The sequence below is a fragment of the Rhinolophus ferrumequinum genome, chromosome 10, assembly GCF_004115265.2.
Source record: "Rhinolophus ferrumequinum isolate MPI-CBG mRhiFer1 chromosome 10, mRhiFer1_v1.p, whole genome shotgun sequence".
Lineage (NCBI taxonomy): Eukaryota > Metazoa > Chordata > Mammalia > Chiroptera > Rhinolophidae > Rhinolophus > Rhinolophus ferrumequinum.
The window spans coordinates 15,121,586-15,135,382 of record NC_046293.1 but is presented as its reverse complement, the minus strand read 5'-3'; the positions used below and the strand labels follow the sequence as shown (position 1 = coordinate 15,135,382).

The window sequence follows — 13,797 nt, the reverse complement described above, 5'->3', positions numbered from 1 at the left end:
AAATTCAGTGGCTTTCACTGATGGACACTATGCTTGCTTCCATTGTCATGGAAGTTTTAAATTATGGACTCTCCATAGAATACATTGGGAACTATCCAAAAGGAATGTTTACTAATGTGAAATGATGCTCGTGATAGATGAAGCGATGTCATAAAACGCGACCCCATTTTTGTTTAAAGACATAATATCTGTAAATGTATGTCTCTGATTCTAAGTAAATAGGAGAGGAGGAGACATTGCACCTGGCCCCTTCGTATTACCTGGGCTGGCTTCAGCACTAAGGTATTGCCTGCTGCCAAGCAGGCAGCACTCTTCCACGCCAGCATCATAAGTGGGTAGTTCCAGGGGATGATGATGGCACAGACACTGCAGAGGAAGAAAGACGACATCCTCAGTTGTCTCAAACGAACACAAGTCATTCAGGGGCTCTCTCCTTGTCTTACCCAAGTGGCTCCTTCTTGGTGAAGGTCAGATTGCGATTTGGACGGGCCTGGTTGATGGGAATTGTAGAACCCTAAAGCACAAAAAAGGTGATACTTATTTTACTCCAATGAGTAAAATTAATCTCAGTTTCAAAATAGGTTAGAGATTTGGGAGTATTATCGGTAATGTAAAAATTTTTTTTTTTAACTTCAAAGACTTTAATCTCCAGGAATCTATTTTCTGTCTGCCTCTTTTGTTTTTTCTAAGCTGATATGAAAAGGCAATGTTTGATTTTTAAGAAATACAGAGGGTGCCAAAAAAATGTATATACCTTTTAAGAAAGGAAAAAAACTATTAAAATTACGCTGATGGCAACCACTTTGAGCACCTCTTGTAATTGCAGAAGTCAAACGTGACTTGTATTCATCTTTTGTTATTGGTATATATTCAGTAGTAAAATTTTAATATAGTTTTTTCCTTTCTTAAAATGTGTACACATTTTTTTGGCATCCTCTGTGTATCCATACCCAAAAAGGAACTGCTATTTCTTTCTCGAAAGAACCAAGACACAGGAGAAAAAGCATAATTGTCATTTAGTCACCTCCATTCCGATTTCTTGGCATGGCCGAGAATGTTAACTGCCTGCCCAGTAGCCATTCTCCCCTCTGCACTCAGTAACAGAAACCCTATATTAATAATGGGGTGGTAATGTACCCAGACAGGATACTGAGTTTTCCAGTTGCCATAGCGGCTAGGGACGGTCAAGGAAGATGTAAGCACAAGGCATGGCAGGAGAATGCTCTTTAAAGGAGCTGACTCGGCTCAGACAAGTGTTCTTATACCCGTCCCCCGACTCCCATTTCTTCCTGCTTAGAATGTTGATGAAATGGCTGGGACTGCAGAAGTTATCATGAGACCATGAGGCAGCCTGGAGAGTGGAGATGCGTGGCACTAAGGATGGCCTGGTAAAGAGAAGGAACCTTTATCTCACATACTAGACCTGACTGTCGGCCTTTGTACTCCTTGAGCGTGAGAAAAAACAAACTTCCTTACTGGTTTTCTATTACACACAGCCAAACTTAATGCCAACTGCTTCATGATCATAGTCTTTAACTGAAGCTATATATTTGTTTTGCCACATAAAATATTGCTGTTACAAATACAACTAAGTATACAATCCATTACCTGAAATCCTTAGGGCCAAGTGCGCTTGGGATTAGAAAAATAATACAATGCATATACCTTATATTATGTTATGTTGTCTGTAACTTCCAGTATGGTCTGGGGCAGCCTCCCATAATCAAACACATTAATATTTATTCAGTGAAACATATGAATATTCACTCTAAGTGATATAAATAAAGATCACAGACTCATGTTGGTTCAGGTCAGGTTTTGGCACCAAATGAGTTTGAACCAAACAAATCAATTTTCATGTTTCAGAGCAATTTGGATTTCATAATTGTGGGTAAAGAATGAACTTGAACCACCATCACTAAATACTTATATATGTATGACTTTGTGGCTGAACACTAATAAAATCTACTTCTATGTGCAAGACCCACTATGTTACAGACTTCTCTAATTCTATAGTATATCAACACTTATTTCTAATCCTCATTATGTAACTTTTAGCGAGGTATGTATTATCGTGACCATTTTACAGATGAGGAAAGTCAGGATCCGAGAGGCAAAATAACTTTAACAGCATCGGCTGGTAAGTGGTAAAACTGAGACTTAGACCCAAGTCGCTCTGACTCCATGTTACCATGGCTGCTGCAACGTGCCAGATAAAACATTCTGTTTCCCAGTCTCCTTCACAGGCAGAGATGGCCGAGAGCAGACATAAGCACAGGCACGGGGTGGGGGGAAACACCCTTTGTAAAGTCCTTTTACCTTCCCCCTTTCCTCACCTCCTTTTTCTCGATGCTGAGAGCGTGCCTGTGCTGGCCGGTACGTAGTGGTTCTCGTGACTCCACGACTGGCACGCATTCTCTTTGATACGAGCCCTACATCCCCCTTTCGTAGCCCCAATGCCACGGCCAAGTATAGTTGCCTTTGGTTATCATGCAGGTGCTATTTATTTTCTTATAGTAAAAGGAAAATGCAGTATTTATTGTACCCATGTCTTAATTCTTTTTCTTATACCCAGTCTGCGTAGCCCGTCTATCGTAGCTCTCTGGCCCCTGCAGGCATCTGAGTTTGCAATCCTCCCATGATACGAGGCGTCTCCCTAGATGTCCAGAAGATTAGGTGCCCTCAGGAGAAATTATAGTCAAGTACAAAGAACGTCATTAGACGTTAGAAACATCTTGAGTTCAAATCCTAGCTCTATGGGTTTACTTCCTAATTATGTGACGATGGGCAAGTCATCCACATCCTTTCAAGGCTCTGTTTCCGACCCTATAGGAAGGGATAAAAGAGCTACCCACCGACCTCAGATGACTATTATAAGGAGTAGATGAGAAAACGTACATAAGCAGTGACTCTGATACAGTGTCTTTACAAACTAATAAATATTCATCCCTTTCAAACAACATTTGTGCTTACCTGAATTTTGTCACACCAGCCAGCAAAATATCGGAATGTTTGCACAGACATTCCAATGTGAGTCTTCAGAGCCAAAGTGTAGACAGCGCCTGAATCGAGAGCTTCAATGGTTGCCAGCTCTTCTTGGTTCTTTTCCAGTAGGTCTGCAAGTCTGTACAGTCAGTGAAAGAAACCCATGCAACAAATATTGGTTGAGCCCTTATTACCTATAAAGCACCGTCTTAAGGGCTGAGAATTCAGAGGTGAACACAAATGGACCGGGTCTCTGTACTCGTGGAGAATATGGTCCAGTAGGAAAGTCAGACATTAAACAAATAATTTCATAAATAATTTGTTTCAAGAGTTACAAAAGAGAAGCAAAGGGTGTGGAAGCCTATACAGTTTGCCTCATAAATGTACTCGTATAACAAGTAGAACAGTGATGGATCCATGGTAATGTAAGAAAATCAATGATAGACAACAGTGGGCGTGCTGGTTAGTTCATGACTATACAGGGGGATGTTAGAGCGCAACCCACACCCCTGGAGAATCCATGAACACTGAGGACTTCGGGTTGGCACAGAAATAGTTCCGACTCTAACTGAAGAGGACGACATAGGAATACATGGAATGAATTCCAGACACCACAACAGATTTCCTTCCATTTGGCGTCTAGTTTCCATTGGAAAATAAGCCTAGGACTGTCTCATGACTATGAAGTAGTCAAAATTCATCTTTTATGTTCATGTCCACCATTTATTTTCCTTCCTTCCTTTAGTGGTTCTCTGAGATGTTCCCTTTGGATCTTCCTCCCCCTAATGTTTCTTCCAGATCTTGCTCTAAGAGATCTTTTGACCAAGGTCAGTTATTTGGCTTTCAGGAAAGAAAAAACTGGATTTATGATTGAATTGAATTGCTCTTGGCATACTCAGTTATCAACTTACAACACCCTTCCAGCCCGTAGTAGTCTTCCTCCTTGCCCCTATTCCCTACACACCAAGTAGATTTAAAATCTGTCTTTGGAAACAGGGTGCCGGATATTTTACATTTGCTGCTATTATTCATTCTTCTCCCTGCTCTGTGACCTGGGAGGATAACTTTTATAGCTTATACCACTTGGCTTTCTTGCTCTCTCCCTGGGCTCGGCCAACGAAAGTTCAATGGGCAATATTTCTAGAAGACTGGTAACCTGGAGGTAAAAGTCATCGGGGATTCGAATGCCCTGGCTGCCTCAGAGATGGGCTGTGGTTCAGCAGCTGCCGTGTTCCTCTACCCCAAACCACTGTAGTGTGGTCTTCTCCTATAGCTTCAGATCTTGTCAGATTCTAGTCACAGCATCTTCCTCTGTCCCTGCAGACCTTGGAGTGGTGGTAGCTATCCCTTGTCGCCACCCCTGCCTGGGTACTTCATTATCCCTTGACCTTGCCCATGTCACTGTAAATAGTCCTTTATTAAATGTCTTTTCCTGCTGGGACCCTGAATAATAGAAGCAATAGTACAAAAATCAGGAACTCACATATATTAAATTTTATATGATGTAAGTAACAGAATATATATAACAGGTGCATACTAAAATGTTTCAAGAACCATTTTAAATCTCGGCAATGTGAGTCAATATCAACGTTTGCAGACTTTCATTGTTAAAAACCATACCTGTACATCAACCTTCCTCTCTCTCTTGCATTCATTCTTCCCCATTCACCGTTTTCAAAGGCATCTTTCGCTGCTGCTACTGCTTTATCAACATCCACCAAAGAAGCATAGGACACTTTGCATATTGTCTATTTCAAGATGAGTAAAAATAGTTATAGGTTATTAATATAAAGAGGTACATAACTATGCTCCTTGGAATTAATATTGTATTATAAAATCCAGAGAATTTTATGATGGATAACCAATATATCCAATGATATAGTAATGAAAAAGAAACAATTTTAACATGAAAATTGTAAGCCTGAAATGTGGTACATCTCAAGTCACACTACTTTATGGAAAGACACATTTAGAAAAACTATAACTATTTCTTCTAGTGCCTTAGGGAAGCTGAGTTTCCTGCCATGAGTTTGTAAAGTACGAAATTTTTTCCCACATATAGCTTTCTAGAGAGGTGTGCCTCTGATATGTATGTGTATAGCTATCTGTCTAAACTCACCATAAATATTCATTCTATAAAATAGGTTAACAGCAGCCAGTGCCAGAATTGAATAGTTGAAAGAAATGCATGAAGTACATTTATATTAAGTGCTCGGAGGCAGAGCGATAGAATAAAGGTACTTCTCAAGACTGTCTGTTTTACAACTGTGTACTATAAACGAAAACTCCATGACCAATGGTCACTAGGCACACCAACTAATTACTCACAGAGCCGTCTGTTGGGTTGATAGTGTCGTAAGTCTTTCCGTCGTCAGCATCTGTGAACTGTCCATTTATGAAACACTGATATGGCATTTTTACTGTCATTTCATTGACCTCCTTTGAAACCTAAGAGAGAGAATTATATTAATAGATTCAGTGGATTCCTGTGCTTACATATTTGATATCAAATAGCAACAAAGAAACTTACTAATGCTGAGGGAGAAGTTAAGTCAATGGGATTCTAGTTCCTACTGTCCAGAAGAGACAAGCGTATGTAAGATTTGGGACTTTTGATGCTCAGATTAGCCACTCAGGCAGGTGCTTTAGCACCTGCGGTGACCAAAAAGCTCTAGGCTGGGCTTTACGAAGATCTGACTTTCTTCCTTATACAGATCAAAGATTAACTCCAAAGACAGACAGATAATGGAAATACCACCACCTAGTGGCAACATCTGTACAGTGCAGCCATTGCTTTCATTTAAAGTCCGGAAATTGCTTTTGTCAGGTTTCTTTTTACACTGGTGCCATTTTAAGTTTTCTTTCCTTATGTTCCTCCCCATTTTCAAATTCTCTCTCTTACATATGTGTTGCCTAAATTGTACTCTCTACTATCAGCTAGTAAGTGAATTGAGGTTAGTCCATTATTAACTTCCATGAACCTTGTTTTTTTTTAACAATAAAATGGGAAAGTAATACCTGCTTCATACAGCTGTTATGAGGAATAATTGAGATAACACATGTGAAAGAACATTATTGGCATAAATTGCCATATCAATACAAGGTATTTAAAAGGAAATTAATGATTTAAAAAATCATTTCATTTAGAGAAATTTATGATGCTTACAAAGAAACAAAAAATAGCAATAGGGCATCTTGCCCTTTCCAAACCAAGTACTCATATTCCATGAAATATTTCCATGTGTTTATGCAGGATATAATAAAGGAAGCTTCATCTGAATTGATGTGTTCAGTCTCTGTATATAGTCCAGTTTTCTAAACTCATCATCCCTGGAATATGCTAAGTGTCTTACCTATATTATCTAATTTGATAATCTCAACAATCCTATGAGGTGCTAAGGAAGAGAAGCTAAGTAACTTGCCAAATGTCACATAGCTAGTAATCAATGTTACTTAGATTTTAACCTAGATTGGTCTGACTCCAAAATTAACGTTCTTAACCAGATGGCACTAAACTGCTTTCTAAGTTTACTTAACTTATGAAATACAAATGTACGGGAAGCACTTCTGGAATAGTGGATTAAGGACCTCCAAAAATCCACTCCTTCATAAAAGCAATGAGAACGCTAGAAAATACTGTCAAAATCATTTTACTCAGAATTCTAGAATTAAATCAAAGGTATACAAGAATCAATCTATTCAAGAAAAACAGCAGAATCTCTGTAAGAACAGTGAGTTTGTGGCATACTAATTTGCCCTATTCCCATCTCTTTCTTGAAAGCTCTACAGTAACTTGAAAATCAATATCCTTGAAAGTATGGTAGCTGTGAAAACCAGCAGCCTACTAGCCACTGGAGGGGGGAAAATGGGTCTGGAGCTCTCCAAAAGCCTCATCCCTAGAGAGTTATTACTATTTGGCCTGGAAGCTTCCTGAAAAGCTCCAACCTCAGGGCTTGTCTGTATTTAACTCAGAGCTTGCTGTGCACAAACAGCCTTATCCCTGTTTATCCAAAATAGTCAGTGGCAATAGTTTAACGTGGCACCTGCCCAAGGCAGTAATACCGATTGGAGCTAACAAATGTGTGACCAAAAAACTTAAAATAAAAACAGGCATGAGATATCCACAGGAAGCTTCAAGAAGCTCTGAGATATTCCTGGGAACCTAGAAGGGCAACATATGTACAGAGCTTTCCCAGGAAAGACCTGAGAAAGCCCTAATCTCTTACCTCTGGCTGACCTGAAGCTTTGTGCAAGTATGAAGTGTGTGAAGACTAAAGCAGAGTTGCAAACTGCCTGGTGAAGCTTCAAAGGTATACCACAACACACACAGAGCCCCTCTGTAAGGGCTGGGAGACTTATTGGTTCAAATAAATTTAAGGAAATCTATGTCCAATCATTAGCTGACCACAAAGTTAACTGAGGAGAGACTTCAATGGTGGCAAACAACAAAGAATGTAGGCTTTACAGAATTAGTCCAAGAAACTCATTAAATAAGGAAGAAGCAACAATAATCAGCAACCACAACAATCCCTGTGAAGGTGGATAGGGTGTCTGATTTCCAGAGTTGCCACATCTATTATTAAAAATGGTTGGTTTTCAACTAAAGATTATAAGATGTGCAAAGACACAGGAAAGAAATGCTCATACACAGAGGGAATAAAAGCAGTCAATAGAAACCATTCCTGAAGAAGATGAGACATTAAATTTACTAGACAAAGATTTTAAATAAGCTTTTATAAATATGTTCAAAGTACTAAAGGAAACTATGTTTAAAAAAATTAAAAGAAATTAAGAGAACAATGTCTTACCAAATAGAGAATATCAATAAAGAGCTAAGAATTATTTTTTAAAAAGAATCAAATAGAAATTCTGGAGTTGAAAATTGCAGTAACTGAAATTTAAAAATGCACTAGAGGGGCTCAATAGTAGATTCAAGCAGGCAGAGGAAAGAATTAGAAAACTAGACAATTCAACAGAGCTATCCAATCTGAGAAACAGGTAGGAAAAAGAATAAAGAAAAATGAACAGAGCCTCAGAGACCTATGGGAGACCATCAAATATACTGATACATGCATAACGGGAGTCCCAGAAGGAGAGGAGGCAGATGGGAAAGGGGCAAAAAGAATACTTGAAGAAATAATGGCTTACAATGTCCCAAATCTGATGAAAAACATTAATCTGCACATCCAAGAAGCTCAATAAACTCCAAGTAGGATAAACTCAAAAATGTCCATCCCAGATACATCATAATAAAATAGTCAAATTCAAAGACAACGAGGGAATCTTTTTTTTCCAATTAGTTTCAGGTGTACAAAGCATTGTAATAGTTAGACATTTACATCCCTCACAAAGCGATACCGCCCAACCCACTACCCCTCTATCATCTTATATAGCTGTTACTAGACCATTGATTATATTCCCTACACTGTACTCCACACCCCGTGACCACATATACATATGTGTATATAATTATAGTTGACATTCAATATTATTTAACTTCAGCTTCAGGTGTATAGTGCAGTGGTCAGGCATCTACACAGTCCATGAAGTGATCTCCCTGATAAGTCCATCTGGCACCCCACATAATCTTTACAACATTATTGATTATATTCCCCATACTGTGTTTCATAGCCGCATGACTACTAATTTGTACTTTCTAATCCCTTCACCTGCTCCTCCATCACCAACCCCCTTCCCATCTAGCAACTATCAGTTGTTGTTTTTTTCTATATCTCTGAGTCTATTTCTGTTTTGTTTGTTCATTTATTTTGTTCTTTAGATTCCACATATAAGTGAGATCATATCGTATTTGTCTTTCTCACAACAAAGAGGGAATCGTGAAAGCAGCAAAAGAGAAGCAACTCATCATATAAAAGAGATCCTAAATAAAATTAATAAATGACTTAACCTCAGAAACTGTGGAGGTAAAAAAGCAATAGGATGACATATTCAAAATGCTGGAAGAAAAAAAAAAACGACTGTCAATGAAAAATTCCATATACAGCAAAAATATCTTCCAAGAACAAAAGAGAAATTAAGTCATTCCCAAACAAACAAAAACTGAGAGAATGCATTGCTAGCACATTGCTCTTAAAAAGTACTAAACAGTGTCCTGCTGGCTGAAATGTAAGGACACTGGACAGTAACTTAAATCTACAGGAAGAAATAAAAAACACTAACAAAGGTAAATATAAAAGTCAGCATAGATGCATTTTTTGTTTTTAATTCTTTTCTTCTATCTGATTTAAAAGACAATTGCATAAAGCAATAATTATAAAACTATGTTGGTGAGCTTATAATGTATAAAGATGCAACTTGTATGACAATATGACAATATGTATGACAATAGCAGAAATGAGGGGGTAGGGAACAGAGCTATATTGCAGCAAAGTTTTTCTATGCTATTGGTATTAAGTTGGTATTAACTGTACTAGAATATTTTAAGCAAAAATGTCTATTGTAATCCTCAAGCTAACCACTAAGAAAACAACGAAAAATATATAGTACAAGAAACAACAAGGGATTAAACTGGCATAGAAGACAATATCCATTTTATACCAAAGAAAGCAGTAAAGGCAGAACAGAACAGCACAAAAGGTATAAAACAAGACATATAGAAGCACAAGTGGCAAAAGAACAAATAGATACATTAGAGTTACTCAAATTTTAAAACTTGTGTGTGTCACAGGACCCTACAAAAAAGTAAAAAGAAAGACCACAGAATGGAAGAAAATATTTACAAATCATAGATCTGATTAGGGTCTAGTATTCAAGATGTACAAAGGCTCCTTACAACTCAAAAATTAAAAAAATAAACATACTTATTAAAAATGGGCAAAAGACTTGAATAGACATTTCTCCAAAGAAGATACAGAAATGGCCAATAAGCACATGAAAAGATGTTTGTCACTAGTCATCAGGGAAATGTAAATCAAAACCACAATGAAATATCACTTCATACCTGTAAGGACAGCTAAAAGAGAAAAGACAGACAATAGCAAATGTTGGTGAGGACATGGAGAATTGTTAGTGGGATTATTAGTGGAATTGCAAAATGGTGTTACCATTTTGGAAAAGAGTGTGGTAGTTCCTCAAAGTTAAACTCAGAGTTACCATATAACTCCTCAATTCCACTCCTAAATATATAGCCAAGAGAACTGAGAACATACGTTCATACAAAAACATGAATTTTCATAGCAATATTGTTTACAATAGTGAGAAAGTAGAAATAACCCAAATGTACATCATCTGAGGAATGGATAAACAAAATGTGGTGTATCCTCCCAATGAAATATTATTTGGACAGCAAAAGGAACAAGGATGAACCGTGAACACTACATTATGCTAAGTGAAAGAAGCCAGATGCAAAAGGCCATAAATTATATAATTCCATTTATATGAAATGTCCATAATAAGCAAATCCATAGAGACAGAAAGTAAATTAGTGGTTTCTAGGGGCCAGAGGCTGGAGGAGGAGAGCAAAGAATGACTGCCAGTGGATACAGGGTTTCTTTTTGGGGAGATAAAAGTGTTCCGTAATCAAATAGTGGTAATGGTTGCACAACTCTGTGAATATACTAAAAACCACTGAATTCTACATTTTAAAAGGGTAAATTTTATGGTATCTGAATTATATCTCAAAAAATTGTTATTTTTAAGAGGTTATAAATGTAAAAGCAAATAGATAAAAAACAAAGCATTCTTTTATAATCTAAGGATCTTAATGATTTAGATTTTAAACACCATGGAAATACTTACATAATCTACTACTAGTTCCACTTCCTGATCTTCTCCTCTCAGTTTCCTCACGACTTTTTGGATGAAGTCTTCAAACTTGGTGGCCATATAGACATCTTCATTTTGTAACTGAAGCCCTCCACATTTCTGTCTGATCTCTTCAACCAGCCTTAAAGTAAGTCCAGCACATGTTACTTACATGTTTTTAAAGGGTTTAGGGGCACTGTATTATTACATATTTCAAATTGCTTTGAAGTAAGACTTATGAGACCTGACAATTAACTTCACGAACTCATCCTAGAAAAAGTACTACAGACCTTATTGCCGAATATCACTACAATACCTTTGAAGTACTCCTCTTGGGAAGCTATGTACTGATGCCAGTGCCTACTCCACCCTTCAAAGCAATTTTGGAACTCTTTTTCTGGAATGGCCATTAGAGTTGTCATTGTATTACACTTGATGTCCTGAATGTCATCAAAATGTCTTCCTTTCAATATTTCCTTTATCTCTGGGTAAATAAAGAAGTCGTTGGGGGCCAGATCAGGTGAGTAGGGAGGGTGTTCCAATACAGTTCTTTGTTTACTGGCTAAAAACTCCCTCACAGACAGTGCTGTGTGAACTGGTGCATTGTTGTGATGCAAGAGCCATGAATTGTTGGCAAAAAGTTCAAGTTGTTTTCGTCTAACTTTTTCACGAAGCCTTTTCAGCACTTCCAAATAGTAAACTTGGTTAACTGCTTGTCCAGTTGGTACCAATTCATAATGAATAATCCCTCTGATATCAAAAAAGATTAGCAACATTGTTTTGACTCTTGATTTGGACTGACGGAATTTTTTGGTTATGGAGAATTGGCTGACTTCCATTGTGCACTTTGACACTTTGTTTCAGGGTCATACTGGTACACCCATGTTTCACCACCAGTGATAACACTGCACAAAACATTGTCTTGCCTCTCCAAAAGGTCTTGGCAAACTTCGACTCTCCTTTGCTTTTGTTCATCAGTGAGCTCCTTCGGGACCATTTTTGCACACACCTTTCTCATACCAAAATTTTCAGTTAAGAATTTCCTGTTTATTGATGTTTACTTGGTCTGCTATGCTTCTCACAGTTAGCCGATGATTTTGACGCACAATTTGATGAATTTTTGCAATGTTTTCGTCAGTTCTCCTCATTACTGGCCGCCTGACCTCTCTTCACCAGTGATGCATTCTCTCCCTTCAGAAAAACATTTAATCCGTTTGTACACTGCTGTTTTCTTCATGGCATTATCCCCATAAACTTGGACTAACATGTCCCTGATTTCACTTCCACTCTTGCCAAGTTTAACAAGAAATTTAATGCTGTCCAAGCTCAGACATTCTCGTCGGCACACAACAACACATAACAGTAACGAACGCCACTCAGAAAGACACCGCCACATGTTGACACGAGCACAGCTATGAGACACTGATGTACCAAGGTTATAAAACCTTACCAAGTTGCTTGTACAGTGCTGCCAATGTAAGTGCACGGTGGCAAGTTCGTGAACTTAATTGCCAGACCTCGTATGTCATATACTGATTTATATCGTACAAGATCTTCTATGATAATAATCAGAGAAATTTATAAGACTGGGAGGAAAAACTAAAAAGCTGTCTTGAAAGACAGTGGCAATTTTTTTTGTTTTTAACATTATACATGACTAAGAAGAAAAGAAATAAAGGCAAAAATATTTTAATTACTTACAATGCAAGGTAGCTAATAAGGGGCTCATAAAATCAGTTCCTTTCCTTTCAAATGTACTCAAGGAATTAAAAAATAAAGGAAATTTCCTAACTGTAAAGATTATGAGAAACAAGTCATATTATAGAATATTTTCTATAGACTATGCATAAAAATAAAAACAAACATTTATTTTTATTACATGGTTAATATAGGTACTAACTAGAACCATAGGTCATACGATTTTTGAAGTGTTTTCCAATCCTTTGATTTTTCATTGTTAATTTTTCAAATGACAGCTGTTATTTGGCATTTCTTGAATAGAAATGTGTATTAGACGCAGTATAGAAAGCCTGCCACAGTTGTTGTTCAGTCATTTATTCTCTAAAACAGATGAGGCACCTTGCTAGTTCAAAATAATAGTATCAGATGATTACGGTAAGTCAGACACTCAAACAGGAAATGAGTAATTCCTGCAGGAATCTCTTGCTAGCAATAAGAAAAAGTACTAAAAGGACAATTTTGATATCTTTAGTTGAGCAAGTTAGAAGTTTCTGGTAAGTCATGAATCATAGCTGAGAAATCTGTAGTTTGAGGAACCAAAACTCTTAACTTTTAATAATGATATTTGTTCTTGAGATGATTGTTTTTGATCACTAGAATAAAAAAGCTTCATGAATCAGGGGATCTTGTCTTGTTCATGACTGTATACCCAGTGCAAAAAAAATCTGTTCCTGATATGTAGTCAGTGTTCAATAAATTTTATTATATAAATGAGTGAATAAATGAATAAACAGAACATTTATCAAGAATGCTCAGTGTGTCAAAATGATATATTAGGCCAAGAGGAGTAATATTCTTTATCGTGTTTAATTAGTGAGTGGCCATAGTGTAGCCCGCAAAGAAAAAAACACCTCTGCAATACTCTTCATTATTAGGACCCTGGTATACTCTTTGTGCCATAGAGAGGGACTTTTCTGGGACTCAACTCGCTGTAAACCTCTGTGGAGAAATTCTTTTTTTCTTTTCTTTTTCTTTTTCTTTCTTTCTTCCTTCCTTCCTCCCTCCCTCCCTCCCTCCCTCCCTCCCTCCCTCCCTCCCTCCCTCCCTCCCTCCCTCTTTTCCCTTTTCCTTTCTTTCTTTCTTTCTTTCTTTCTTTCTTTCTTTCTTTCTTTCTTTCTTTCTTTCTTTCTTTCTTTTTTTTTTTTAGAAATTCTTTCTATACAGTGATGATCCTTACTCTTGCAAATTGCCTGATAGTCCTCATGCTCGATATATTTTACTGGGTAATTTGGGGGAACAGGAAAAGAAGATTTTGGTGGGAAGTGTAATTAATGTCAGGTATCCTTCTGAATCAGACTATATAGGAAA

At 37.4% G+C, this 13,797-nt stretch overlaps 1 protein-coding gene across 1 annotated transcript in view; it reads right to left on the bottom strand.

Annotated features, from left to right (window-relative positions):
* Positions 1–13,797, bottom strand: part of ALDH1L2 (aldehyde dehydrogenase 1 family member L2) — a 55,563-nt gene that overhangs the window by 16,008 nt on the left and 25,758 nt on the right. Inside the window, exons 10-15 of the mRNA XM_033117453.1 lie at positions 10,744–10,891; positions 5,314–5,433; positions 4,606–4,733; positions 2,974–3,124; positions 444–514; positions 261–366 (exon numbers count right to left, since the gene is read on the bottom strand). Of these exons, the coding sequence (XP_032973344.1) occupies positions 261–366; positions 444–514; positions 2,974–3,124; positions 4,606–4,733; positions 5,314–5,433; positions 10,744–10,891 (724 nt within the window). The remainder of the gene's footprint in view (positions 1–260; positions 367–443; positions 515–2,973; positions 3,125–4,605; positions 4,734–5,313; positions 5,434–10,743; positions 10,892–13,797) is intronic.